The following is a 26,560-nucleotide window of genomic DNA, read 5'->3' on the forward strand; positions in this document are numbered from 1 at the left end:
GTAGGACAAACTAATTACCTTGTATCTATCCCAGCACTTAGAACAGTGCTTGGCACATAGTAAGTGCTTAACAAATACCATAGTTATTATTATTATTCACCTATTTCAAGTGCCAAGCCTGGGGGGATTTGAGGAACTGCTCCTGCGGCAGCTGGGAATATGAGCCCCAACTAAAAATTGTCCCCTAAAAATCACTGAAGCAACTGCCCCCCAGCTTGCTGGCATAGATTTCTCCCCCACCCACCCAACCCCCCGGCTCCTCAGACTGTAAACTCTCCAAGGGCAGTGCCCGAGTCCTCGCTTTTTTACGGTATTTGGTAAGCGCTTACTATGTGTCAAACGCTGGAGTAAATAAAAGTGAATTAGATCAGTCACAGTCCCTGTCCTGCATGGCGCTCACAGTCTATGTAGGAGGAGAACTCAGGCAGAGAGAAGTGAAGTGACTTGCCCAAGGTCACCCAACAAGTATCTGGCAGAGTCAGGATTAGAACCCAGGTCCTCTGACTCCCAGGGCCAATTTCTCTTCACTAGACCACGCTGCTTCTCCTTTCCTTTGCATTTCTCCACCACACTTAACCCCGACCACAGTGAGCGGTCGATGCAAACTGGCTAGCCGACCCGGTATCATCAGCCCAAGGATTCAGTAGTCGATAATATTTCCTGAGCGCTTGAGAAAGTGAGTTCAATAGACGAGGAAGACACACTTTCTGCTCACAAGGACCTACAATGTTCACCAACCCTTCCATCACCGTCCAAAGTCAGAGCAGCGGCATACCGACGGGCCAGAAGTAACCGGGACCTGAAGAAGTCAAATACAGACCCTTGGAGGGTGGAATTTTCAATATTTTCAATAAATCTTATTTTTCCACCTCTCTATTTCTCTCAGGTGTCCAGGCCCAGGTTTATTTGCTAGCCTAGAACAGTTCACGTCCTCTCCTCTTGCCTCTCGCCTCTTTTCTGTGCAAGGCAGAGAGTTATAACTTCTTCCCTACTCCGTGGATTCCATAGATAATACTGTGGTGTCTGTAAGATAGCATGGCCTAGGGGAAAGAGTGTGGGCCTAGGAGCCGAAGAACCTTTTGATTCTATTTATCTTGATTCTATTTATCTTGATTATGTTGTCTTGGTTTTGTTGCATTCTGTTTTGCTCTGCCATCTGTCTCCCCCGATTAGACCGTCAGCCCGTCATTGGGTAGGGCTTGTTTCTATCTGTTGCCGAATTGTCCATTCCAAGCGCTTAGTACAGTGCTCTGCACCTAGTAAGCACTCAATAAATACTATTGAATGAATGAATGAATGAAGCTGAGTTCTAGTTCCGACTTTGCCACTGCCCTGCTTAGGAAGTCGGAAGTCATTTGACTTCTCTGTGTCTCGGTTTCCTCATCTGTAAAATGGGGACTGAGCGACTGTTCTCCCTCCCCCTTAGACTGTAAACCCTGGCACAGGAAGTGGGTCTGACCTGGTTATATCTACCCCCATGCTTGGTACACAGTAAGCACTTTAAATACCATTATTATTAATAATTGTCATCTAGACTGTAAGCCTCCAGTGGGCAGAGAACGTGTCTACCAACTGTTACACCGTGCCCTCCCAAGCGCTTGAATGCAGTGTTTCGCACACAAGATTAGTTCACTTTATAGGATTGATTGATTGGAATAATGGTAATGAGAGTCTGGGAGACCAGGCCTGCGGTAAATAAAGCCGGAGTTCGACATTCTCAGTTCTGACAATTTGACATTCCGAGGTCTACGGCTCCGCAGCTGCAGGAGTCCTTCAGGAGGGGGAATGTGGAGATGCCAGGGAGTGAGCCGGGGCCCGTTAAGACTCCTGCCCAGAGTCCCCAGCCCTGCTTTCCTTGTGCCTAGTGGAGACCGAGGAAACGATAGGAATCCAGCCGGTTTGGCTCAGGCACGGGGGCAGTGAGCTGCTTCCTCACAGACTTGCTCGTTTGTCGATTTTACACCCCAGGGAAGGTCAGTCAGTTGTATTTACTGAGCGCTTGCAGTGTGCAGAGCACTGTACTAAGCTCTTGGGACAGTATATAACAACATAATGATAATAATCATCATCATAATATTTGTTAAGCACTTACTATGAGTCGAGCACTAGACTGTGAGCCCGTCATTGGGCAGGGATTATCTCTGTTGCTGAACTGTACATTCCAAGTGCTTAGTACAGTGCTCCGCACATAGTAAGCGCTCAATAAATACTATCGAATGAATGAAGTTAATCAGGTTGGACAGAGTCCCACAAAGAGCTCACATTCTTCATCCCCATTTTACAGACGAGACAACTGAGGCCCAGAAAAGAGAAGTGGCTTCCTCAAGGTCACACAGCCGCCGGGCGGCAGAGCCAGAATTAGAACCCAGGTCCCTCTGACTGCCAGGCCCGTGCTCTAACCACTAAGCCTGGCTCAGGGGAAAGAGCACGGGCTTGGGAGTCAGAGGTCATGGGTTCAAATCCCGGCTCGGCCGCTTGTCAGCTGTGTGACTTTGGGCCAGTCACTTCACTTCTCTGTGCCTCAGTTACCTCATCTGCAAAATGGGGATGAAGACTGGGAGCCTCACGTGGGACAACCTGATGACCCTGTATCTCCCCCAGCGCTTAGAACAGTGCTCTGCACCTAGTAAGCACTTAACAAATACCAACATTATTATTATTAATGAGACACATTCCCCGTCCACAACGAGCTTCCATGCCAGGGAAGGTTGGTGGTGGGGAGGATTGGAGGTTTGTTTAGAGGTTCCGAACTCAGGGTGGTCGGGTGGCCGGCGGAGGAAATTTGGCCTCTTTCAGAGTCAGGGAAACGGAGGGCCAGGGGAGGGGCGAATCCCTCCTCGTCCCCCGTGGTGGAGCTGGGAACAGAGCCAGGGGGCCCTCGCCCCCAGACCCGTCTGCTCGGTGGTCCTCTCCACCTGCTCCTGCAGCTGTTAGCCCCGGACCCGCTAAGGCATTTCAGCAGCTTCAAGGCCAGAGGAGTGACAGCTGCCAGCCCCATGGGGTGGAGGGGTGGGGGTTGGGAGGGGGAAGCAGCGTGGCCTAGTAGAAAGGGCCTGGGAGTCAGAGGACGTGGGTTCTATTCCCAGCTAAGCCACATGTCGGCTGTGTGACTTTGGGCGAGTCACTTCACTTCTCTGGACCTCGGTGACCTCATCTGGAAAATGGGAATTAAGACTGTGAGCCCCATGTGGGACAGGCACTGTGTTCAACCTGATTACCTTGCGCTTAAAACAGTGCTTGGCACATAGGAAGTGCCTAACAAATACTATGGTTATTATGAATGGACAGGATCTCCTCTCCAGTATCTACCTCAGCATGGCTCAGTGGAAAGAGCCTAGGCTTGGAAGTCAGAGGTCATGGGTTCGAATCCTGGCTCTGCCACCTGTCAGCTGTGTGACTGTGGGCAAGTCACTTCCTTCTCTGGGCCTCAGTTCCCTCATCTGTAAAATGGGGATTAAGACTATGAGCCTCACGTGGGACAACCTGATTACTCTGTATCTACCCCAGCCCTTAGAACAGTGCCTGGCACATAGTAAGCGCTTAACAAATACCAACATTATTATTATTATTATTATTACCTCAGCCCATCCTAATAATTGTGGTATCAGCTAACTGCTTACTATGTGCCAGGCACTTATTAATAATAATAATAATAATAATGTTAGTATTTGTTAAGCACTTACTATGTGCAAAGCACTGTTCTAAGCGCTGGGGGAGATACAGGGTAATCAGGTTGTCCCACATGGGGCTCACAGTCTTCAACCCCATTTTACAGATGAGGTAACTGAGGCACAGAGAAGTTAAATGACTTTGCCCACAGTCACACAGCTGACAAGTGGCAGAGCTGGGATTCGAACCCATGACCTCTGACTTCCAAGCCCGGGCTCTTTTCACTGAGCCACGCTGCTTCTCCCGTGCTTAACTAAACATTAATTCAATAGTATTTGGGATAGATACAAGATAATCAGGTCGGACACGGTCCCTGACCCACATGGGGCTCATAGTCTAAGTAATAAGGTATAGGATTTAATCTCATTTAGAGGGTGTAGGATTTAATCCCCATTTTACTGATGAGAAAACTGAGTCACAGGGAAGTGGAGAGCACGGGTCTGGGAGTCAGAGGACCTAGGTTCTAATCCCTGCTCTGTCACTTGTCTGCTGTGTGACTTTGGGCAAATCACTTAACTGCTCTGAGTCTCAGTTAACTAATCTGTAAAATGGGGATTAAGTCTTCCTCCCTCTGATTTAGATTGTGAGTCCCAGGTGGGACAAGGACTGTGCCCAAACGGATTATCTCGTATCTACCCTAGCTCTTAGAATAGTGCTTGACACATAGTAAGCACCTAACAAATCCCTAACAACAACAACAACAAAAAGGGGATTTGTCCAAGGTCATGCAGCTGATAAGTGGCAGAGCTGGGATTAGAACCCACTTTCCTCGACCCCCACAGGTCTCCTGTGTCACCTTGAGCAAGTCACTTCACTTCTCTGGGCCTCAGTTACCTCGTCTGTAAAATGGGGATTAAGAGTTATGAGCCTCATGTGGGACAAGGACTGTGTCCGACCTGATTAAACTTGTATCTACTTCAGTACTTAGAACGGTGCTGGGCACATACTAAGTGCTTAACAAGTACCATAATTATTACAATATTAATAATAATAATAATAATATTGGTGGTATTTGTTAAGCGCTTACGATATGCAAAGCACTGTTCTAAGCGCTGGGGGGATACAGGGTGATCAGATTGTCCCACGTGGGGCTCACAGTTTTAATCGGCTGTGTGACTGTGGGCAAGTCACTTAACTTCTCTGTGCCTCAGTTCCCTCATCTGTAAAATGGGGGTTAAGACTGTGAGCCCCACGTGGGACAACATGATTCCCCTATGTCTACCCCAGCGCTTAGAACAGTGCTCAGCACATAGTAAGCACTTAACAAATACCAACATTATTATTATTATTATTATTATTATTAATCCCCATTTTACAGATGAGTTATCTGAGGCACAGAGAAGTTAAGTGACTTGCCCAAAGTCACACAGCTAGCAAGCGGCAGAGCTGGGATTCGAACCCATGACCTCTGACTCCTAAGCCCAGGCTCTTTCCACTGAGCCACGCTGCTTCTCTAATATTATGAGAGAATATTATATTAGAATATTATGAATTATTATTGTCAAAGGTCAGAAAAAAAAGCCAGGCAGCAGTATAAGAGTACCCTTCACCCACTCAACAAGGGCCAGGACCCGCTTTGGTTGGGGGAGACAGGAGAGCCAATTTCATCTAATTTACTTCTGGAGCAAATGGCCTGGTCAATATGCCTGGGGACTCACCAGCTGGTGGAGGGCACTTATAATAATGATAATCATAATAACTATGATATTTGTTAAACGCTTACTATGTGCCAAGCCCTGTTCAATACCACTGATCGGTTGATCGTCTCCAAGATGGACTTCAAGTATATCAAATCAATCCATACTATTTATTGGGCACCTACTGTGTGTAGAGAGCGGCGCTAAGCATTCGGGAGAGTCCAAAAGAGTTGGAAAACACAATCCCCCGTCCTCAGGGTTCTTACAATCCAGAAGGGGAGGGTGTTCAGATTTAGCAGAGTAAACAGACACTGAAAGAGTTTACATTTAGGAAAGTATGTACTTTTCATCATGGTTTGGAGCCCTCCACCAGACCCGATTAAGCCCATTTTTGCAATTTGGAGAAGTCCCCTGGGAAAGGAAGAAGTGGGGTGGGGGGTGGCGGGCTGGGAAGCAGTGTGGCTTAGCGGAGAGATCGCCGGCCTGGGAGTCAGAGGCCCTGGTTCTAATCTCGGCTCGGTCACTTGCCTGCTGGGTGACTCTGGGCAAGTCACTTGACTTCTCTGTCCCTCGGTTTCCTCATCTGAAAAATGGGGATTCAATACCTGAGCTCTGTCCTACTTAGACCATTGAGCCCCATGTGGGACTGGTTATCTTACATCGACCCCAAGGCTTAGAAACAGTCCTCGGCCTATAGTTAAGTCCTTAACAAATAGTTAAGTGCTTAACAAATACCGTCATTGTCATGGCATTTATTGAGCACTTACTAGGTGCAGAGAAGTGTACTAAGCACTTGAGGGAGTACAATATACAGAGTTGGTAGCCATGGTCCACCACTAGTATTATTATCTATTTGGGGAAGCAGCGTGGCTCAGTGAAAAGAGCCTGGGCTTCGGAGTCAGAGGTCATGGGTTCGACTCCCGGATCTGCCATTTGTCAGCTGTGTGACTGTGGGCAAGTCACTTCACTTCTCTGGGCCTCAGTTACTTCATCTGTAAAATGGGGATTAACTGTGAGCCTCACGTTGGACAACCTGATGACCCTGTATCTACCCCAGCGCTTAGAACAGTGCTCTGCCCATAGTAAGCGCTTAACAAATACCAACATTATTTTCATTACCTAGACTGTAAACTCGTTGAGGGCAGGGAATGTGTCTGTTTATTGTTATATTGTACTCTCCCAGGCGCTCGGTACAGTCCTCTGCACAGAGTAGCAGCCTGGCCTAGTGGAAAGAGCCCGGGCTTGGGAGTCAGAAGTCGTGGGTTCTAATCCCCTCTCCACCACTTGTCAGCTCTGTGACTTTGGGCAAGTCACTTCACTCCTCTGTGCCTCAGTTCCCTCATCTGCAAAATGGGGATTGAGACTGTGAGCCCCACGGGGGACAACGTGATTCCCTTGTATCAACCCCAGCGCTTAGAACAGCGCTTGGCACATAGTAAGCGCTTAACAAATACCAAAATTATTAAGTCGCTTCACTCCTCTGTGCCATAATACCATAATAACAGTAATATTATACTCTCCCAAGCACTCTGTACCACTGTACTTTGCACACAGGAGTGGCCTGGCATAGTGGAAAGAGCCCGGGCTTGGGAGTCAGAGGTCGTGCGTTCTAATCCCCGCTCCGCCACTTGTCAGCTGTGTGACTGTGGGCAAGTCACTTCGCTTCTCTGTGCCTCAGTTACCTCATCTGTAAAATGGGGATGAAGACTGTGAGCTTCACGTGGGACAACCTGATTACCCGGTATCTACCCCAGCGCTTAGAACCGTGCTCTGCACAGAGTAAGCGCTTAACAAATACCAACATTAAGTCACTTCACTCCTCCGTGCCTCAGTTGTCTCATCTGTAAAATGGATTTTAAGACTGTGAGCCCCACGGGGGGCCAACCTGATTCCCTTCTATCTCTCCCAGCGCTTGGCCCGGACGAAGCGCTTACCAACTACCATCACGATAAGAATAGGGTCCTCTCCCAAGCGCTCTGTACACTACTGTGCACGCAGTAAGGGCTCCATAAACGCGATCGACTAGGGTTATTATTCCAGGACCTTCAAGGGTTCGGTGCCTCCCGATGAGGAAGTCGGGGGGCAGAAGGGGAGCTGCCCCCAACCCAACCCTCCCGGCGGGGGGAGGACGGAGACGCCCCTAAGATGTCCGCCGCCCTAAAAGGGGGAGGGTGGGAGGGACTCTCCGCCCCCTCCCACCCCCCGGGCCCCCCCCAGATCCTCCCCCCACCCCCCGGGGCGGGGAAGGCACAGCAGGCGAGAGGGTTGACGTCACTGCATGACTGTGTTTTTATGAATGAAAGGAATCCTGTGAGTGAGTAATTCCAGGAAACTCACATTACAACTCAGCAGATCTCGGCTGCCCTCGCTCCTTCTCTGCCCCCGTTTCCCAAACAACAACTTCCCTTCCCCGGAGCCGGAGAGGAGCCCCTCCGCCGGCCGGGGCCGTGGGGTGGCGGGCAGGAAAAGAAGAGCGGCCCACCCAGGACCGGGAGGAGCCGGGGACGGGGAGGAGAGAAGGGTGAGTTGTCCGGCCGGCCTGCCGGGGGTCTCCCGGGGGTGTTTTGGGGTGTGGACGTGTGTGCGTCTTTTGGTGGGGAGAGCCCTCCGGCCCCTGGGGAAGACCTCGGCCCTGCCCTTCCTCCTCCCCAGGCTCGAGGCCCAAACTTTAGGGTGGGTGGGCGTCGCGCCCCTCTCCCCGCGGGGCTCTCCGGAGGGGAGGGGAGGAAGGGGGAGGCCCGAGGGGCCCGGCAGAACCAGCCGTCGTCCCCCGGAGGGACCGGCCCGGGAAGCCCCGGCCGCTGCGCAACACGTTGGGCCAAGCCGCCGGCGACTGGGCCCGGCCGGGGCCCGGAGCGGGGTCGGGAGAGCGAGGACCCCCGGCCCTTTGTGTCCCCCTCCTCCCGCCCCTGCCTGCGTGTGCACCTCCCCTCGTGTGTACTCTCCTCTGTGTACCGTGGGTGGGTGGGTGCGTGCCTGCAAGCGCGTCTCTGGGTGTTCCGTCGGGCTCCGGGAGGCCTGCCAGGGGGTGTGTACGTGTGTGTGTGTAGGATGTGCGTGTGTGCAGGGGGGGGGGGGGGGGGGGGCTTGGGGGTGTCCCGGTGGGCTTACCGACGCGAGGCAGGGTGGTCCAGCGGGTAGAGCCCCCCGGCCTGGGAGTCGGCGGGTCACGGGTTCCAATCCTGGCTCCGCCGCATGTCTGCCGCGTGAGCCGGGGCAAGTCACCTCACCGAATAAGAAGAAGAATGGAATTTGGCCAGCGCTTCCAAAGGGCAAAACTCTGTTCTAAGCACTGGGGGGGGGGGTAAAGGTGATCGGGGGGGGTCCCCCGTGAAGTTCAGATGAGTGAACTGAGGGCCGTGAAGTGATCCGCCCCAGACCCCACCGCAGACAAGTGGAGGAGCCGGGGTTAGATTCACTCACTTCTCTGGGTCCCCCCCCCCCCCGGTGACCTCATCTGGGAAAGGGGGGTTAAGACGGGACAGGGACTGACTACCTTGCATCCACCCCAGGGCTTGGCACATAGCGCTTAACGAATGCCATCCATCGTGATTATCATCATTATGTGGGAGGGTGGGCGCGTGTCGTGTGCTCTGGGAGCGGGAACACTGTAGTGATCAGGTCGGGGGGCCTGGGAGATGACCTGTCCCGTGTCCTTCCCCCTCCCCAGGAGCTGACCCTTTCCATGCACGATGCCAGACGGGAAAGTCCTGCCGGCCTGGATCCGTCCCGGTGGGCTTTATTAGGTGGTCTTCCCGGTGTCCGTCCCCCACGCCCCACTGGCTCTTGGCTCCGGGACTGGAGATTCCCTTTCCCGGCACGTGGGCTCCGGCCAACTGCTAGGCCCCAGGGAAGGAGTTAGTCATCGGTGGTCACCGGACCGAGGAGCAGGGCCTGGCCGTGGCGGGGAAAGGGGGTGGACCGACCGGGGCCCGGCTCGGCTTCCCTCCCGGGCTCGGTGCGGGGAGGTGTCCCCTACGGGCCCCCTCGCTTTGGCCACCTGGATCGGAAAACCTCGGTCATGGCAAGGAAGGTCAGGGAGCTGACAGCCAACTCCAGGCCGGAGGCAGGAGGTGGGGGATCGCCCAAGGGAAAGGGGCAGGTGGGGTCCCCAACACCCCCTCTTCCTCCCTCCCCAACTCTGCCCCTGGTGACCCCCTCGCTCTGGCTCCCCCGGTAGGATCTGTGAACCCGGCTCGGGGGATAGAGTGTGGAGCGCAGAGTTTGGGCCACATTCCCGCCAACCACCGCCCGGGCCCGGGTGGGGCGGCAGGCGGGTGGCTGCGACTGGCCGCTGGCAAGGAAGACAAGAGAGGCAGTGTGGCCTAGTGGAGAGAGCCCAGGCCTGGGAGTCAGAAGGACCTGGGTTCTAATCCCAGCTCCACCACTTGTCTGAGGTGTGACCTTGGGTGAATCACTTCACTTCTCTGTGCCGCAGTTGCCTCATCTGTCAAATGGGGATGAAGACCGTGAGCCTCCTGTGGGACGGGGCCGGGTGTCCAACCCTATTTACTTGTATCCATCCCAGCACTTAGTACAGTGCCTGGTACATAGTAAGCACTTAACGAACACCATAGTTATTATTAATATTAAGGCAGGTGTACCACCCCAGGAGAGAATAGCCAACTCCTGAGGAAGGTCCCTCGCCCTTGAAAGGCGGAGGGAGAGCTGTGTTATCCAGCTGTGGGGAGCCGAGTCAGGTGGTGGAACCTAGATGATAATAATTGTGGTGTTTGTTAAGCGCTTACTATGTGCCAGGCACTGTACTAAGCCCTGGTGTTGATACAAGCAGATCGGGTTGGACACAGTCCCCGTCCCCCATGGGGCTCACGGTTTCAATCCCCATTTTACAGATGAGGTAACTGAGGGCCAGAGAAGTGAAATGACTTACCCAAGGCCACACGGCAGACAAGTGGCAGAGCTGGGATTAGAACCCATGAACTTCTGACTCCCAGGCCCGGGCTCTATCCACTACAACACCATGCTGCTGCTTTTACGCCAAACTCCAGCACGCACCTGCCAGAGCTTAGGGAGAAACAGCATATGGGCTGAGGCTCAGTTTCCCTACCGATTCCCTGTGCTGCCAGAAATACATTCCTCTCTGGGCTCAGCTTTTCCTCCCCTTTACAACACGGGATAGAATCCAGGTTCCCTAAGCCTGCCGCCCTCCCCTCCGTAACCCCAAGACCGGCAATCAGTGGAATTTACTGAGCGCTTTCGATGTGCAGAGCGCCATCCTAAGCGGTTGGGAGAGTATTTCTTCAGTCATATTTACTGAGCGCTTCCTGTGTGCAAAGCACTGTATTAAGCGCTTGAGAGAGTGCAGTATAACAATAAACGGACACAATCCCTGCCCATAACAAGCTTACAGTCTAGAGTACCATGCTACAGAGTGGGTGGGCACGTTCCGTGCACCCAACGATAATACAGCGGAGTCTTGCGAGTTGCTGGTGAGGGGGTGTGGACCCATATCGAGGCCTGGAGTTAAGGTTATTCCCCTTTCAGAGCCTCAGTTTTCCCATGTGGAAAATGGGGGTGAAAGGCTTTCTACTAAGGGGATCGGCTCAGGTTGGCCGAGACTAGAGAGGCAGAAGGCTCCTGCTGGTGGCCCCTTGGCCCAGCGCGATCTCACGATTCGCTCGTTCGAACCGTCCACAGGCCCAAAGGATCGTGCCCTGATCCTTCTCCCGACCTTCCCCGGGCCTTCTCAGCCCCTCAGGCAGCCTCCCTGCCTTCTTCGGCTCCCAAACTGGGAAAGCAGTGGGTGACGACGTTTCGGTCCAGAGGGTAATGCTTCCCTAAGATCTCTAGGCGGGGTGTGAAAGTTCCTTCTTTGGATGACAGAGATGGGAGGAGGGAGTGGGGGAGAAGTTCACTGGCAGGAGGTGGAGAGCACAATATTTGCCTAGTGTGGTTTTGTGGGTAGATCCCGGGCCGGGGAGTCAGAAGGACCTGGGTTCTAATCCCAACTCTGCCACTTGTCTGCTTTGTGACCTTGGACCAGTCACTTAACTTCTCTCTGCCTCAGTTACCTCAACCGTAAAATGGGGATGAAGACCGCGAGCCCTACGTGGGACACTTAGGGCACTTGTTTCTACCCTAGCGCTTAGAACAGTGCTTGGCACATAATAAGTGCTTAACAAATACCAACATTATTATTATTATTTGTGATCTTGGGTAAGTCCACTTCTCTGGGCCTCAGTGACCTCATCTGTAAAATGGTGATTAAGACTGCGAGCCCCACGTGAGACAGGGACTGTGTCTAACCTGATTAGCTTGAATCTACCCTGCTGCTTAGTACAAGTTCCTGGCATAGAGGAAGAGCTTAACAAAATACCACAATTATTATTTTATTATCTCTTTGGAGTTGCCTAGGCTGCAGTCTCATTTTGAAAAGTGCCCGAATTGAGGACTTAGAAAAGAATGGAAGTGAAAGTGTGGACGAAGAGAGGCAGGGTGACCTAGTGAAAAGAGCTTGGGTCTGGGATCTCAGATAAGTTCCCAGCTCTGTCAATGGGACTTGTGTGACTTTGGGTAAAGCATTTAGGACTTTTTTTTCTATGGTATTTGTTAAGCTCTTACTATGTGCCAGGCTCCGTACTCAGTGATGGGATAGATACAGATTAATCAGGTTGGACACAGTCTGTGTTCCACGTGGGGCTCACAGTCAGATCATCGTATTTATTGAGCAATTACCATGTGCAGAGCACTGTACTAAGTGCTTGGGAGTGTGCAATATAACAGACACGTTCCCTGCCCCATTACAGATGAGGTAACTGAAGCACAGAGAAGCCCAAAGCCACACGGCAGACAAGAGGCAGAGCTGGGATTAGAACCCAGATCCTTCTGACTCCCGGGTCCGTGTTCTATCCACTAGGCCCCGTTGATTCCCTGAACCTCAGTTCCCTCCTTTGTAAAGTGGGGCGAAAATGCCTGTTCTCCCTCCCTCTTACACTGTGAGCTCTGTGTGAGACAGAGACCGTGTCTGATCTGATTATCTGGTATCTACCCCGCCGCTTAGCTCATAGGAATAAATGCCATTATTATTATTACTAAACCATTCACATGCCATTCATTTCAGATGCCCAGAAATTCCCTCCAACGTTCTCAGCCCTGCCCCTTTCTCCTAGCTGAATAGGGTTGGGTCAACCCAGCTTGGAAAAATTAATATTTTTCCAGCCTTGGGGGGAGACCAGCCTCGGCTGCCGCAATAATAGAATCGGTATCACTTCTGGCAGCTTTTGTGGGACGCCTACTATGTGCCAAGCACTGTACTGGGTATTTAGGGAGCATGCGTGCTCGGTACATAGTTAACAAATACCATCACTATTATTATTATTATGCAATAGAAACGAAAGAAGCCCTTCCTGCCTTTAAGGAACTTACGATCTAATAGCCCCTTTCATCTGGTCCCTTTTGTTTTACCCCTCTCCTTGCCGGTGATTGGTTGCTCTCCACCTCCTCTGAAGTCCCAACAAGATGGGTGGGGCTTAAAAGACAGCAAGAGGGTTTTAAGTTAGACCTAAGGCAGAACTTCACAATATCGGGGGTAATTACTGCCTGATATGGGTTAGGTGGGAGCTCAAGTGACCTCTCAAGGTCCGTACGAAGCACCGTGGTTTAGTGGAAAGAGCACGGGCTTGGGAGTCAGAGGATCTGGGTTCTAATGCCGGCTCTGCTGTGCGACCTTGGACAAGCCACTTAACTTCTGTGCCTCAGTTACCTCATCTGTAAAATGGGGATTAAGACTGAGCCCCATGTGGAACAACCTGATTACCTTGTACCCGCCCCAGTGCTTAGAACAGTGCTTGGCACATAGTAAGTGCTTAACGAATGCCATTATTATTATTACCTCAGCCAGGCCTTCTCTGGATCCAGCATTGTGACCATTTGTAATAATACTAATAGTAATTGTGGTATTTGTTAAGTGCTTACTGTATACCAGGCACTGTACTAAGCGCTGGGGTGGAGACAAGCAGATCAGGTTGGACATAATCCCTGTCCCACGTGGGGCTCACAGTCTCAAACCCCATTTTATAGATAACTGAGGCACAGAGAAATGAAGTGACTTGTCCAAGGTACAAGTGGCAGAGCTGGGACTAGAACCTATGACCTTCTGACTCCCGAGCCCGTGCTCTATCCACTACACCACGCTGCCTGTAGCCACTTGGACCCTTCCTGGGTGCGAGATGGAAGTGGACATTCCGAGTTTGGTCAAGCTGAAACTGGGTCCAGAGTCCAGCTGGAAATCGCTCCCCGCCTCAGAATGTGCCTCCCTCTCTCCACCCCCGACCCTCTCTTCCCTCTCCCCACCCCCAGCAAAGGGACCCCGACCCAGAGAGCCCCACCTGGGGCCTTCAGAAAGCTTCCCCACCCCCGGCAACTACCACACCCTTCAGGCACCTGCCTTCAGCGGAGAGTGAGCAGAGATGGGTGGGTGAGCCCATCTCCTGAGGAAAGCTCTGGGGTGCTCCCCTCGGCCCCCCCCGCCCCATCACCCAAGGAGTCCCGGAACCAGGCAGGTAGAGTAGCCCGGGAAGCAGCGTGGCTCAGTGGAAAGAGGCCGGGCTTGGGAGTCAGAGGTCCTGGGTTCGAATCCCGGCTCTGCCACTCGTCAGCTGTGTGACTGTGGGCAAGTCACTTCACTTCTCTGTGCCTCAGTTACCTCATCTGGAAAACGGGGATTAACTGTGAGCCTCACGTGGGACAACCTGATTACCCTGTATCTACCCCAGCGCTTAGAACAGTGCTCTGCACATAGTAAGCGCTTAACAAATACCAACATTATTATTATTATTATTATCATTAGAGTAAGGGCTCCAGCAGCCCACTGACCGGACTGGCCAGTGCTGAATCACAGTGACGCGGCCGCTCGGCCTCCCACACCCTCTGACTCGGCCTTCCCGCTCTTCCCTGGGCAGTCCCCAACTCCGCTCTCGGCCTCTCCCGCTCTCTCTGTCTCCTTAGCACTCCATCTGTCAGGATGTCTACCTGTCTGCCCCATTCTCTCTCTCTCTCCCACTCCCTTCTGCCCCGCACAGCTGGACCGGGTAGGGTCAGCCTCGGACTGGGGCCTGCAGGGTGGTGTTTGGTCGTCGTGTTTCCACGGTGTCCAGGACCGGAGGGAAAGGAGTTAACATTAGCAGGAGGGAGCCGGGTGAGACGTTAGGAAGGAGCTTCCGGCTTGGAGCGTTGTCGAGACCGTGGAATACGTTTCCGTGGAACACGTTTCCGGGTGGGGAGTCCGAACCCCTGGGTTTGATTTAGGCGCAGTGGTACCCGGAGGCGGGAGGTGGGCCAGAGGTCCCTTTTAGCTGGAAGAATCTGATTCTCTGGTCCCCGTTTCTCCCGGAGAAGCGGTGAGCCGGCGGCCGGGCCGGGTTTATCGCCGGACAAAGGGTGAGGATCATACGCTTACCAGACAACCAAGGGCAGGGCAATATGTTTGGTATACGAGCGAGGGAAGGGTAGTACCTTCATTCAGTCGTACTTTTAGAGCGCTTAGTGTGGGCAGAGCACTGTACTAAGCACTGGGGAAAGTACAACACAACAATAAACAGTGACGTTCCCTACCCACAACGAGGTAACAGTCTAGCAGACGAGCAAGGACTCTCTGGTCTGTGGCTCCTGCACAAAGGAGTGTAGCAGCACGGTTTAGTGGATAGAGCATGGACCTGAGAGTCAGAAGACCTGGGACTCCACCACATCTGCTGTGTGACCTTGGGCAAGTCGCTTCACTTCTCTGGGCCTCATTTACCTTGTCTGTAAAATAGGGATTTTGTGAGCCCCATGTGGGACAGGGACTGTGTCCAACCTGATTAACTTTTATCTACCCCACTGCTTAGAACAGTGCTTGGCACCTAATAAGCGCTTAACAAGTATCATTATTATTATTATTAGGACTGACTTCAGACCCTACCCCCAGCCCCCGCCTCCCGTTCAGTTTCCCAGCAGGAGCTGGCCCTGAGGCTTGGAGTGTCAGGACTCAGCCAGGCCCTACCGGCCCATTTTTGGGCTACCGGATCCAGGTATTTGTTCTCTGGGAAAGTCTGAGGGCCGGACTTGGGCGGAGCTTGGGCCACCGCTCTGGCCTGGTGGGCCAGATAGGTCCCCTACCCTCTCAGGTTGGAGGTTATGGTGTTTGTGAAGGCCTACTCTGTCAAGCACTGTCCTGAGCGCTGGGGTAGATAGAAGTAAATCAGGTCGAACACAGTCCCTGTCCCATATGGGGCTCACAGCCCAAGTAGGAGGGAGAACAGGGATTGAACCCCCATTTTGCAGTTGAGAAAACCGAAGCACAGAGAAATCAAGTGACTTGACCAAGTTAGGATTGAGGAAGCCGTAGATCTGGGATTAGAACCCAGGTCTGTGCTCTTTCCACTAAGCCATAGGCAGACAGATAAAGACAGGTGGACAGATAGGCAGACACACCTTCAAATTTCAGCCTGCTCGTGGGTCAGTTACTCCCAGGCGCCCGCATGATCGTAACACTTGATAAGCGCTTACTATGCCAGGCACTGTTATAAGCGCAGGGGTCGATACAAGTTAATCAGGCTGGACACAGTCCCTGTCCCACATGGGGCTCACATTCCTAATCCCCATTTTACAGATGAGGGAACCGAGGCCGAGAGAAGTGAAGCGACTTGCCCAGGGTCCCACATCAGACGTGTGGCGGAGCTGGGATTAGAACCCAGGCCCTTCTGACTCCCAGGCCTGTGCTCTATCCACTAAGCCATGCTGCTTCTATATACACCTGGCCTTTCTGAAGGTGTCTCCCCTCAGATAATTCATACTCCCATTCTAAATGTACCTGGAATCTCTGGGGGTGCTCTCCCCCGCATAACTACATACCGACATGCTATATGTACCTGGTCTAGCTGGGTGGGCTGTCTCCCACCACCACACACAACGTAGTGCTTACAGACACACTACATAATAATAATTATGGTATTTGTTATGCACTTACTATGTGCCAGGCACTGTTCTAAGCACTGGGGTAGATACAAGATATTAGGGTTGGACACAGTCCCTGTCCTACAAAGGGCTCACAGTCTTAATCTCCATTTTACAGATGAGGGAATTGAGTCACAGAGAAGTGAAGTGACTCGCCCAAGGTCACACAGCTGACAAGTGGTGGACCAGGATTAGAACCCATGGCCTCTGACTCCCAGGCCCGTGCTCTATCCACTAGGCCACGCTGCTGGCCTCTGGTCACCCCCGTTCTCTGCTCCTCTCATACGGCCCTTGGCCGGGGTGGGGTGGTGGGGGGCTGTGGGAGGGTGAGGGTTGGGACCTAAGCTGGCCAGCGGGGCCATGGCTGGGTCGGAGCAGTGGTCCCTGCAGCTAGCGATGTTTGGGGGTTTTTTAATGGTATTTGTTCAGTGCTTACTATGTGCCAGGCATTGTTCTAAGCACTGGAGTAGATACAAGGTAAGCAAGGTGGACACAGTCCGTGTCCCACATGGGGCTCACGGTCTCATTCCTGCTTCTCGTGCCCTCCCGGCTCACCGGGGTGTGGGGAGGAGCCGAGAGGCGCCGTCCTTTGTCCCTCTGATCATCCGTCCTAGCCTCGTGGCTAGGAACAGGTGGGGACTGACTAACATCCCTCACTCTGCCTCTACTGGCTCAATCCCCAAGCTGGATTCTTGCCCAGGAATGTAACTAAATCCTCTCCTGAGCCTCCTGAGATTTTCTCCGGTGCCCCAGGAGGCTCCAAACCAATTCGGGCAATCAGTGGACTCATTTCCCACTGGACTCATTTCCCCAGTGGGCTAATTGCCCCGGTGGACTCGTTCCCCGGTGGGCTCGTTCCCCTGGCCGGGCCCGCCTCCCAAGGGTGGGCTCAACCACCCGCAGGGCGGAGATGTGTTGTGAGCCCCATGTGGGACAGGGACTGTGTCCAACCTGATTCTCTTGTATCTCCCCCTCTAGACTGTAAGCTCGGTACACACAGGGAACATGCCTGTCAATTCTGTTGTACTGTCCTCTCCCAAGTGCTTAGTACAGGGTCCGGCACAAAATAAGCCCTCAATAAATACCACTGATGGATCTATCCCAACGCTTAGTACGGTGCTTGGCGTATAGTAAACCCTTAACAAATACGATTATTATTATTCACTGCCCATTTGCCTGGCGGTGAACCCATCCCGGTAGCCAAGAGGAACAGACGCCCCCTTCTCTGCCCCACAGAGATCTCAAGGGGGATGAGGAGGAGGGAAGTGAGAAGGCGGTAAAGGGTATAATTACCATCGTACCCCCGATCACTAGGCTACCTGTCCCCTGAGACTGTAAATTATGTATTTATATTAATGCCAGTGTCCCTCTCTCGATTGTTAGGCTCACTGTGGGCAGAGAACATACTACCAACTCTGTTGTGCTCTCCCCAAGCGTCTCGTTCTCTGCACCCAGTAAGCGCTCAGTAAATATCATTGATTGATAGACTGAGTGTATGTAGAACAGAGAATTCACCGCCTCACTGACCCCAGTCTCTCTCAGAGCAGGACTGGTCTGTCCTGTCCTGTTGGTGTTACTCTGAAGGAAAATGTTCTCTTAAAACCAAAAAAGATCCTGAGTTGTGTGGGAAGCAGCGTGGCCCCGGGGAAAGGACCCAGACCTGGGAGTCGGAGATTCTGGGTTCTAATCCCCGCTCTGCCTCTTGTGTGCTGTGTGACCTTGGGCAAGTCACTTAACTTCTCTGAGCCTCAGTTTCCTCAACTGGAAAATGAGGATTCAACACCTGTTCTCCCTCCTACTTAGACTGTGAGCCCTAAGTGGGACAAGGACTGTGCCCAATCTAACTTCAATCTACCCCAGCTCTTAGAAAAGTGTTTGGCCCATAGTAAGTGCTTGACAGATGCCATTATTATTATCATCGTCATCACCCTTTTGTCTCAGGAAGGTGCCCAACGTGGAGGGATGGGTAGGGCTGAGATTGAGTGTGGGTTGGGGGAGGGTGACTCTGTTTGGGGGTAAAAACTCCAAATTGGGGGTGGTGGGGGCTGGGTGCGTTTCTCCAAGTAATAGAGCACCTGGGGTGGACTGATTCAACCCGAATTTGTAACAGTATGTTCTGTATAGATGTATGTAGTGTGTCTATGCGTGTGAGAGTGGGCCCAGTGTGGGTGCCAGTATTTGGGAAACAGTTTCTGGGAGTTCAAGACCTCATGTTTCCTGGAATAGGGCAGCACCCTGGGTGACTCCATGATATGTCCTGGCTCAGGGCGGGAAGTTCCCTCCCCACCCCTAGACCTTTTCCTCTTTCCCTCCATGACTGGGCCCTCCTCGGGGGAACCACAAACCCTCTGTCCCCTGACCCCGGCATCTCACCAAGCCACCTCCGCCGCCTCCTTCCCTTCCCTGCGCCTGGCTCTGCCCTCTGCCCTTCCTGCAGGTTTCACACACTTACACACAAAAACACACAAATACAAGCACAACGCATGCGCCATCTCTCCACTGGGAGGGTTGGCGGGGGAGTTCTACTTCTCTCTCCAGAGACCTGCAGGAGGAGGGCAGAGGAGATAATAGACACCTCCGATCCCCTAGGCTGCTGGGCCATAGTCTCACCCCAGCTCCAGGGGAGGAAAGGTCAACTGGACTGGGGCTGCCTGAGGCCATCAGAACCTCAAGAAGCAGTATGGCCTAGTGGCTAGAGCACAGGCCTGGGAGTCAAAGGCCTGGGTTCTAATCCCGGCTCTGCCACTTGTCTGCTGGGTGTCCTTGGGCAAGTCACTTAACTTTTCTGTGCCTCAGTTCCCTCATCTGTCAGTTAGGATTAAGACTGTGAGCCCTCTGTGAGACAGAGACTGTATCCAACTCAATTATTTTGTATCTACTCCAGCACTTGACAGTGCCTGGCACATAATAGGCACTAACAAATACTATTATTATCATTATTATTATCAGAGCAGCTTCCCTCTCAGAAGCCCCCAGAATAATAATTATGGTGTTGTTAAGCACTTACTATGTGTTAGGCACTGTACTGAGCGCTGAGGCACCCTAGCCCACTCTGAGTGGTTTCCTGTTGGGGAGCCCAGAAGGTTGGGACCTGGGGGGGCCCCGTTATCCCCTGTTGTCCTCTCTCCCCCCAGCTGGAGCCCCCTGCTTTTACCTCTTCTCAAGAACCTATTCCACCCTTCCCATCCCTCGTGCTCCCCCAGGGTGTGTGAATGCCTCAGTGGGTGTGTGAGTGGAAGAAGGGTGTGACTGTGTTTGTGTTGGGGGAGTAAGATGCGGGGGTGCAGGGGTGCGTGTGTGAGAGAGAGTTGGGATGTGAATGTGTGTGTGGGGGGCGTGTGAGTGGAAGAGGGGTGTGACTGAGTCTGTGTTGGGGAGAATGATGGGGGTGGGTGGGAGAGGTGTGGGGGTGTGAACGTGCGTGTTGGGGTGTGTGCTGCAGAATCAGTACACAGCCTCCTCCCCACATGGCAGAGAGGGGGTGTGGACCACTATGAGCTCCCGGCGAGGTCATACCAGCGAACCAGCCTCCTGAGGGTCTCCCAGCTCCCTCCCCCTGGTGCCGGCCCCGGCCTTTGCTTCCTGACCCCGGTCCTGTGGGGGCCCACCCGGCCCCGGCCACCTCTTCCTTTCCCGTCCCTCTGCCTGCGCCCACCTCCCCCGGCACCCCACGCCGCTTCCTTCCAGACAGGAAGCCTTCCTTGCCCATGAGGCCGCTTCCGCCCGGCCCGACTTAGCCCCCGTGGACGTTCAGGATGGGGGGCGGGCCAGAGGCAAGGGGGGATCTTTTCCAAGTGCCAACTTCCCTCTCCTGCTTCCTCCTCGCGCCTCCAGCTAGTTCTGGTTCCCTCTGTGGCTCCATCTCCCTGCTCCCCCTGCTCCCCTGGCTGCTTCCGCTGGGACCGGGGGTGGGGGGTGCGTAGGTGCTTCTGAGAATTTGGGGGGGTGGGGAGGGAATCTCCCGGCCCCCGGCTGCCGCCGCCCTGCCTGACTCATTCCCTGAAGAGGCCTGAGAGAGAGAGACCCTGGGTCCCTGCTGGCTGGCTGCTGGGCTGGAGGCAGGGGTGGGTGAGGAGAAAGAGCCGGAGGGCCTAGAATAATAATAATAATAATAATAATAATGGTATTTGGGAATGAGCTGGGAGCTCTAACCCCACTTCCAGCTGCCCTCTGGCGAGTCATCTGCATGCCCCCCACCCCCAAAACTCCCTTCCTGCCTCCGTTTCCCCAGTTGTTCAATGAGGAGGCTCAAAACTCCTTCCCCCTCCCCACTGTGGGGTTGAGGAAGTGAATGGAAGCAGGACACTCCCAAACAGTCAATAAATCGATCGGTGGTATTTATTGAGCACTTACCGTGGGCAAAGCAGCATACTAAGCGTTTGGGAGAGTACAGTTCAATAGAGCTGGTGGGCACGTTCCCTGCCCACAGGGAGCTTACAGTCTCTCAGACTGTGAGCCCCCGTGGGACAGGGACCGTGTCCGAACCGATTCCTTTGCATATACCCCGTTGCTTAGAATGGTGTTGGACCCGTAGTAAGCACTTAACAAATACCATAATTCTTCTTTCACGGAGGATCTCCTTGGGGTGAAAGGGAGATTAGGTTAGAAAAATGGACCTTGTCTCTTCTCTGTTCCAGGGTCTCCAGCCCAGAGGGCCACCTGAGGCGGAAATGTCCACAGACGGCTTATCAAGCAAAGCCCTGAAGGTGAGAGTCCCCTCCCTGCCTCCTCCTCCTCATCCGTTCCCTCATTCATCGAATGGTATTCATTGAGCGCTTACTGGGTGCAGAGCACTGTAGTAAGCGCTGGAGGGGGATCCACCCCAAGTCCTGGGCTCCCCTTAAATACTTCACCCCCACCTTCACCCTCCACACCCACCCCGGCCTCCACCCTTGCAGATCATAATAATGACTTTGCTCTTTACTGAGCATTTACTAGGGGCCGGGCACTGTGCTCAGTCTGAGGGGAGATATAAGATGGTCACGTCAGACACAGGCCCATCCTACAAAGGGCTCCCAGCCTGAGAAGGTGGGAGAGGAGAGAGCTTAATCCCATTTCACAAGTGAGAAAACTGAGGCCCAGAGAGGTCAAGTGACTTGCTTAAGGTCATGCAGCAGACAGACGGCAGAACTGGGATGATTCCCTGAGTCCCCTGACTCCCAGCCTTTGCTCTTTCACAATTATTACTCCTTGTGCCTCAGTCTCCTCATCTGTAAAATGGCAATTAAATAAGCGCTTTCCCTCTCCTCTAGATTGGGACTGTCATACGGGACGCGGACTGTGGCTGATCTGATTGTGTTCAGTCAGTGGTATTTACTGAGCGCTTACCGTGTGCAGAGCGCTACACCGAGTCCTTGAGAGAGTACCATACAATCGTGTTGGTAGACACGTTCCCTGCCTGCAGTGAGCTTACGGTCTAGTATTGTAAACCCTTACCATAGTGCTTGGCACATAGTAAGTGCTTAAGATACCGTGATTAGTATTACTTGCCTACCGATCGATTTCTGTCTGGGCCGTGGTCCCGTGGTCTGTGGGCGCTTGCTTATCTGCGTCTCGGTTTTATCCGACATTAATCTGACATTAATCATGAAACCCTTGATGTGGGCATCTGGGCGGAGCCTCTGGGGGCGGGGCAGGACTCCCACAGGACCAGGATCGGTCCACCCTTCCCCACGTTAGAGAAGAGAAGCAGCGTGGCCTAGTGGCAAGAGCACGGGTTTGGGAGCCAGAGGACGTGGGTTCTAATCCCGGCTCCGTCGCTTGTCTGTTGTGTGACCTTGGGCAAGTCCCTTCACTTTGCTGTACTTCAGTTGCCTCATCTGCATTAAAGGGATTAAAACCGTGAGCCCCATGTGGGACTGTGCCCAACCCGATGACCTTGTCTCTACCCCCATGCTTAGAACAGTGCTTGGCACATAATAAGCGCCTAACAAATATGCTTATTATTACTGTTACGTTCTTCGCTGGTCACCGGGCAGATGTCCAAGAGCCATCGATGGAGGTGGCCTGGTCAATCAGTCAATGGTGTGCGGAGCACTGACCTGCACAGGGGAAGCAGCGTGGTGCAGTGGAAAGAGCCTGGGCTTCGGAGTCAGAGGTCATGGGTTCGACTCCCGGCTCTGCCACTTGTCAGCTGTGTGACTGTGGGCAAGTCACTTCACTTCACTGTGCCTCAGTCACCTCGTCTGTAAAATGGGGATTAACTGTGAGCGTCACGTGGGACAACCTGATTACCCTATGTCTACCCCAGCGCTTAGAACGGTGCTCTGCACATAGTAAGCGCTTAACAAATACCAACATTATTATTACCTAAGTGCTTGGGAGAGTACGGTAAAAGAGAGTCGGCAGACCCGCTTTCCCCGCCCTGGCTCGCTTACTCCCCCCCGCGCCTCGCCCGGTCCCCCTCGCCCTACCCGCCGCTGACGCCGGGCTCTCCTCCTCGTCCTCCGGCCGGGGCCGGGCAGATCAAGCGGGAGCTGGGCGAGAACACCCCGCACCTGTCGGACGAGGAGCTGATGGGGCTGTCGGTCCGCGAGCTGAACCATCACCTGCGCGGGCTGTCCAAGGAGGAGGTGGCCCGGCTGAAGCAGCGGCGCCGCACGCTTAAGAACCGCGGCTACGCCGCCAGCTGCCGCGTCAAGCGCGTGTGCCAGAAGGAGGAGCTGCAGAAGCAGAAGACGGAGCTGGAGCGCGAGGTGGACAAGCTGGCCCGCGAGAACGCTGCCATGCGGCTGGAGCTGGACGCCCTGCGAGGCAAGTACGAGGCCCTGCAGGGCTTCGCCCGCTCCGTGGCCGCCCACGGCCCCGCCACCAAGGTGGCCCCGGCTAGCGTCATCACCATCGTCAAGTCCGCCAACCCGGCCGCCTGCTCCTAGTCCCGCCCCTCTGGCCTCCTGTCCCCTCCTCTGCCCCCCACCCGGTCCTCTCTCTCCCCCCACCACCTCCGCTGCCCTCACCCCCCACAGACTGTGAGCCCAGCCCAGTCCACTCCCCCGACCATCACCACACCAGTTGTTTTGGGGTTGGGGCCTTCCGGTCCCTCCCCATCCACAGAAATGGAGAGGTTAGTGACCGCACCTCCTCCTCCCATCCCGCCCCACTTCTGAAAGCAGATGTTGGTCCCCGCCTCCCTCCTCTCCCTCCAGCGTATTTATGAAGATGGTTTAGCCCTGGGGTGGAGGTGGGGAAAAGATCCACTTCTGTCATCCGCTGGGGGTGGGCCCTTGAAACCGGTGGGGATGAGGGGTCCGAGTACCCCGGTCCCCGTTCCGCCCCTCTCTCCCCACGCCATACCCGCCGCGGGGAAGGAGGCTAAGGCCCGGTCGACGGTCAGACTGGGGATGACCGGTCCCCGTCCACGCCCCTTCCGTGTCCTCGGTCCCCAGGGGAGAGAGAGCGGCTCGGTGGCCCTGGAAATCCAGGCTTCGGGCCCAGGCCGTACCCTCGGCCGGCCCAACACCGCTCTCAGACTCAGTTCCCCTGGGTTCCCCTGGAGAGAGGGTGGAGATTGGAGACAGAGAAGGAGCGAGGGACCTCCAGCCAAAGAGGGGAGTGGGGCCAGATGAGAGGGAAGAGACTCCTATGATCAGCCCTCCCCCTGCCACCCCCACAGGGCCAGAGACAGCCAAAGGCCAGACCAAGCCCAGGGCTCCACAGCCAACTGGGGATGGTGACCCTCTTGCAGACCCCTTCCCTCTGCTCCTTGGCCACAGGAGTGGAGGGGAGGTGGTTACGGGACAGAAGGGAGAGCTTCAGAGGGAACCCATCGAAGGCAGCAGGACCGGAGCTGGTGGGGAAAGAGGAGAGATGAGAGGGGAGAACTCCCCCCCCCCCCCCCGCCTGATACAGCTCAGCTTGGGGAGAGGGACGGGCCGACTCTGCCCCTGGCCCGGAGACCTAGGCCAGAAAGAAGGGGGAAGTCGCTGGCTGGGGTGGGGGGCGGTGTCGAGAAGTGCCGCAGCAGAGGGTGGGAGTGAGGGGGCGGGTGAGGAGGGGCAGTGAGGCTCCCCCTGTTCTAGCTTCCAGTCTAGGGAGGGTGGGTGAAGGCTCTGTAGAGGGAAAGTGGTCCCTTCTCAGGATGCCACTGCAAGGCAGACCAGGCATCCACTGTTGCCAATCCCACTTCCCTTCCCTTCCTGTTCCTCCTGCTCCCACCCCCCTCCACACACCTGGGAGGGAGGGGCCGGACAAGGCAACATCTCTTTCACCTGCCTCTCTCCCTACCATCTTCCTCTTTTTATTTATTGCACGGAATAAATTATTCTCCACAGCCACCAACGCCCCCTCCCAGCCCCAGCCCCGCCCCCAGTAACCTGACCGGTGAGCGGCCCCGAGCTGGACTTTATATTTTATATCTGCAAATCACATTTTATCTTATATGTATGGAAAGCCAAAAGAAAAAGCCAAAAAAAAAAAATAGATCCCAGATCTTATTTATTTTCTGACTTACAGTAAGCGCCTGCTCGCCTCCTGTATTTTGTAGACTTTCTGAATAAAGCAAGTTCTCTTTTCCATGGTGAGGTGAGTGGTTTCTTGGAGTAGGGGTGGGGGGTTAGTGGGGGGTGGGGGGTGTGCTCACCCGTGCACATGCGTGTACAGAGAACCCAGGACAGGCGTGATTTGGGGCCATCTCCATCACCGGATTCACTACCATTTGATACCAAATCTCACTCTGGGGACTCCCCGGGCTAGATTGTAAACTCCTTGCGGACAGTTAATGTGTCTACTGACTCTACTATGTTGTACTCTCCCAAATACTTAGCACGCTGCTCTGGACACAGTAGTCATCGTATTTACTGAGCGCTTACTGCGGGCAGAGCACTGTACTACGTGCTTAGGCGAATAGAACCTAACGGACACATCCCCTGCGTACAACGAGCTTACAGTCTAGAGGGGGAGGCAGACACTGTTATACATAAATACACTACAGATATGTACATCAGTGCTGTGGGGCAGGGAGGGGGATGAATACGCAAGTGGGGATGACACACAAGGGAATGGGAGAAGAGGAAAGGAGGCCTCTCAGAGAAGACAGACAATAAGCACTCAGTAAATACCACTGATTGATTAGGGGGCTCAGCTGGGGCCAGACTCCATCTTGGGAGGGGGTGAGGGCAGGGAGAGGTGCCCTCTGCTGAACTCGGAGTGGACAGGGCCCAATCCCCACAGTGGACGGCGTCCCCTGCTTCCAACGCCCCTCGCCCACATCCCGCTTCTGACCTGGAACACCCTCCCTCCTCAAATCTGACTACTCTCTCCCCTTTAAAGCCTTATTGAAGGCCCATCTCCTCCTCCAAGAGGCCTTCCCTAAACCCCCCTTTCCTCTTCTCCCGCTCCTCTGCTCAACCCCCCTTCGGCCCCCCAACATTTACATACATATCTGTCATTTGTCTGTCTCCCCCCCAGGACTGTAAACTCATTATGGGCAGGGAATGTCTACTGTTGTGCGGTACACTCCCAAGTGCTTAGTACAGTGCTCTGCACACAGTAAGTGCTCAATAAATACAATTCAATGAATGAATAAATGAATCTCTCCACAGGCCCCTGGAGGGAAGGGGTTGTGGGGGTGGAGGGAGAGGCTTGGAGACCGGCTCAGGTGACTTTTCACCACCAGCCTGCAGGGTTAGCTTCATTCCTTCATCCCTGGGAGATTACACCATCAACCACTTGCTAGTATTTATTCATTACAAAGCCAACTCCCAGCCTTGATAATCCAAAAGTGATCCCTGCTGGATTATAACCTCTTTGAAGGCAGGGACTGCGTCTACCCGCTCCACTGTACTCTGCCAAATGCTTAGTACGGTGTTCTGCACACAGTAAGCACTCACGGGACCTATCTGGGAGTCAAAACGTCCTGGGTTCATAATCCCAGGTCCACCACTTGCCTGATGTGTGACCTCTGACAAGCCACTTAACTTCTCTGCACCCTTTACCTCATCTGTAAAATGGGGATTAAGACAGTGAGCCCCACATGGGGCAGGGACTGTGTCCTACCTTATCTTTGATCTCCCCTAGCGCTTAGTAGCGTGGCTCAGTAGCGGGCTTGGGAGTCAGAGGTCATGGGTTCTAATTCTGGCTCTGCCGCTTGTCAGCTGTGTGACTGGGCAAGTCACTTCACTTCTCTGGGCCTCAGTTCCCTCATCTGTAAAATGGGGATGAAGACTGGGAGCCCCACATGGGACAACCTGATCACCTTGTCGCCCCCTCCCCCCCCCCCGCAGTGCTTAGAACAGTACTTTGCACATAGTAAGCGCTTAACAAATACCAACATTATTATTTAGTACAGTGCCTGATATATAGTA

General features: G+C 53.9%; 1 protein-coding gene across 2 annotated transcripts; it reads left to right on the forward strand.

Annotated features, from left to right (window-relative positions):
- Positions 1-7,625: 7,625 nt before the first annotated feature.
- Positions 7,626-24,775, forward strand: MAFF (MAF bZIP transcription factor F). Of its 2 annotated transcripts, none has more exons than XM_029079436.2 (3): positions 7,626-7,827; positions 20,897-20,965; positions 22,724-24,775. In XM_029079436.2, exons 2-3 carry the CDS (start codon positions 20,930-20,932, stop codon positions 23,132-23,134), a joined length of 447 nt encoding a protein of 148 aa, XP_028935269.1. In that variant the 5' UTR covers positions 7,626-7,827; positions 20,897-20,929; the 3' UTR covers positions 23,135-24,775. The 2 variants fall into 2 exon arrangements, with proteins under 2 accessions (XP_028935269.1, XP_028935268.1); XM_029079435.2 differs by lacking the exon at positions 7,626-7,827 and adding an exon at positions 14,610-14,705.
- The last annotated feature ends 1,785 nt before the right edge of the window (positions 24,776-26,560 follow it).

The sequence above is a fragment of the Ornithorhynchus anatinus genome, chromosome 14, assembly GCF_004115215.2.
Source record: "Ornithorhynchus anatinus isolate Pmale09 chromosome 14, mOrnAna1.pri.v4, whole genome shotgun sequence".
In the NCBI taxonomy this organism is placed as follows: domain Eukaryota; kingdom Metazoa; phylum Chordata; class Mammalia; order Monotremata; family Ornithorhynchidae; genus Ornithorhynchus; species Ornithorhynchus anatinus.

Excerpts from the sequence above, each read along its gene's own strand:
- MAFF (XM_029079436.2), top strand. The coding sequence starts at position 20,930 with ATGTCCACAGACGGCTTATCAAGCAAAGCCCTGAAG. Across the intron at positions 20,966-22,723 it reads TATCAAGCAAAGCCCTGAAG|ATCAAGCGGGAGCTGGGCGA; the intron begins GTGAGAGTCCCC and ends GGGGCCGGGCAG.